Source organism: Penaeus vannamei, chromosome 9 (assembly GCF_042767895.1).
Source record: "Penaeus vannamei isolate JL-2024 chromosome 9, ASM4276789v1, whole genome shotgun sequence".
NCBI lineage: Eukaryota > Metazoa > Arthropoda > Malacostraca > Decapoda > Penaeidae > Penaeus > Penaeus vannamei.
This window is the reverse complement of record NC_091557.1, coordinates 43,686,612-43,688,703: the sequence shown is the minus strand read 5'-3', so window position 1 is coordinate 43,688,703 and position 2,092 is coordinate 43,686,612. Positions and strand designations below refer to the sequence as shown.

Genomic DNA, 2,092 nt, shown 5'->3' with positions numbered 1-2,092 from the left:
GAACAGATAGGTAGATTTAGACATAGCTATTGATATTTACCAAAAGAAAGGATGAAGTATGTTTACCGACATCTCTGAATTGAGGTAAAATTATGACTAAAGGCTGCATCAAGACCAAACATGATGATGCTTAACCCTGTGATGGAACCTGCGTGTGTTCAGTATAATCTGTTTTAACTGTGTGTTAGCCCTATGGTTATATTTGCTTCGGATGAATATTTATTTGTTTATTTGTCTTTTCTCTCCTTTTTCGTTGGGTGGCTGATCGGCTAGTTAACTGGTTGGCAAGTTGGTTGATTTTCTGTCTGTCTAACTGGCAGGCTGGTTGGCTAACTGACCAGTAGTTGATTGGCTGGCTAATGGGTGGTTGATGGTTGGGTGATAGTAATACTCAGTTAATCACTCTCTCTTTCTTTTTTTCTCTCTCTCTCTCTAACTTCCCATACTAATCTGCTTAACATATGAAAAGCCTAGGAAATATTTCTTTTTCTTACTAGTTCAGAACTATTTTTTTTAATACATATCACAGATTCGTCTTCTTTTCAGATCGTGTGGCTTCGTTGTGACCTTCTTGCCTTATCTGGCGACCTTAAGCTACCTCGGCCATACCCTATCTACTGATAAGAACGCGTCTTCATACAGTACCGGCGTGCCAAGACTTAGTTGATGCTCTCACCTGCTCGAGAGAGATTCCCCTTTCTTGACCCAGTCGACTGCAGACACAGAGCCCGGAGGAACTATAGTTATTCAGAAAACAAAACTGTGGAGTAATATTGCTGAAGCTTTTTATACTTCGTTACGAGATATACTAGCATCTGTTAGAGGGATAGTGATTGAAACGAACAGAGAACGTCTGCAATTATGGGAAAAAGTCTGCAACTGATTGTGAAAACGGGCGACCAGGAGGGAGCCGGGACAGACGCCAATGTCTACGTCGTCCTCGAAGACGAGAAAGGCGTTTGCTCCTCGCGGGTCAAGCTGGACAAGATCTTCTACAATGACCTCGAGCGCTGCAAGAAGGACACCTACAGCATGGACTGTCCCGAGAACTTCGGCAAGGTCTCCGTCATGAGACTCACACGAGACGACCGTGGCATAGCCGATGACTGGTTCTGCGACTACATCCACGTCGAAGACCGGCGAGTGAACAAGAAATGGCCCTCGAAGAACAGCAACAGCAAGTCAACGAAGACCTACTACCACTCCCCGAGCCTGTACGACACAGCATCCGAGCAGAGGGACACCTACTTCTTCCCCATTCACCGGTGGGTCGAGCACTCCCACGAGTACGTCTTCAGGGAGTTCGCGACGTGTCTGCCGCAGGACGACCCTTGCATCGAGCCTCGCAAGTCGGATCTGGAGGCCAAACGACGCTCCTACAATTACACTGTCCACGCTCCGGGAATGGTTGCTCAGGTAAGCCGCTGTTCTTCCTTTCATTGAAAAATATATACCTTTCCTGTTCCTTTATGATTTGGTAAAATGGTAAAAGTTATATTTAACACGATAATTAAAACATATTTAAAGATGATGGAATAAAGGTAAGGATATATTTTAAACAAGAAAACGAAACTTAAAAATAGAAAAAAGTAAAGGATATATTTAAGAAGAATGAAAACTGAATTAAAGATAATGTAAAAAGATAAGGGGTTATAACAATTAACGCAAGATAATTAACACAAAGATGGAAAACAAGAAAGGGGTGTATTTAACACAAGAGAATGAAGTCAATTAAAAACTATGTTAAAAGGAAGGGGTATATTTAGCACAAGAGAATGAAAACTTAATTATAGATGATGGAATAAAGTCATTGGCTATATGTAGCACAAGAGAATGAAAACTTAATGATGGTGGGGAAACGTTAAGGGATATGATGACTTAAAGATAATGTAAAAAAGTAAGGGGCATATTTGACACAAAAATTAAAACTTAATTAATGATGGAATAATGGTATTGGCTATAATTAACACAACAGAATGAAAACTTACTTAATGATGGTGGAAAAAGGTAAAGGATGTATTTATCAAAAGATTATTAAAACTTAATCAAAGATAGTGGGAAAAAAGGTAAGGGGTATATTTAACACAAAATG

At 40.3% G+C, this 2,092-nt stretch overlaps 1 protein-coding gene across 1 annotated transcript in view; it reads left to right on the top strand.

Moving 5' to 3' along the window:
- Positions 1 to 537: 537 nt before the first annotated feature.
- Positions 538 to 2,092, top strand: part of LOC113804806 (polyunsaturated fatty acid 5-lipoxygenase) — a 38,324-nt gene continuing 36,769 nt past the window's right edge. Inside the window, exon 1 of the mRNA XM_070125804.1 lies at positions 538 to 1,416. Coding sequence (XP_069981905.1) covers positions 862 to 1,416 — 555 coding nt within the window. The 5' untranslated portion in view covers positions 538 to 861. The remainder of the gene's footprint in view (positions 1,417 to 2,092) is intronic.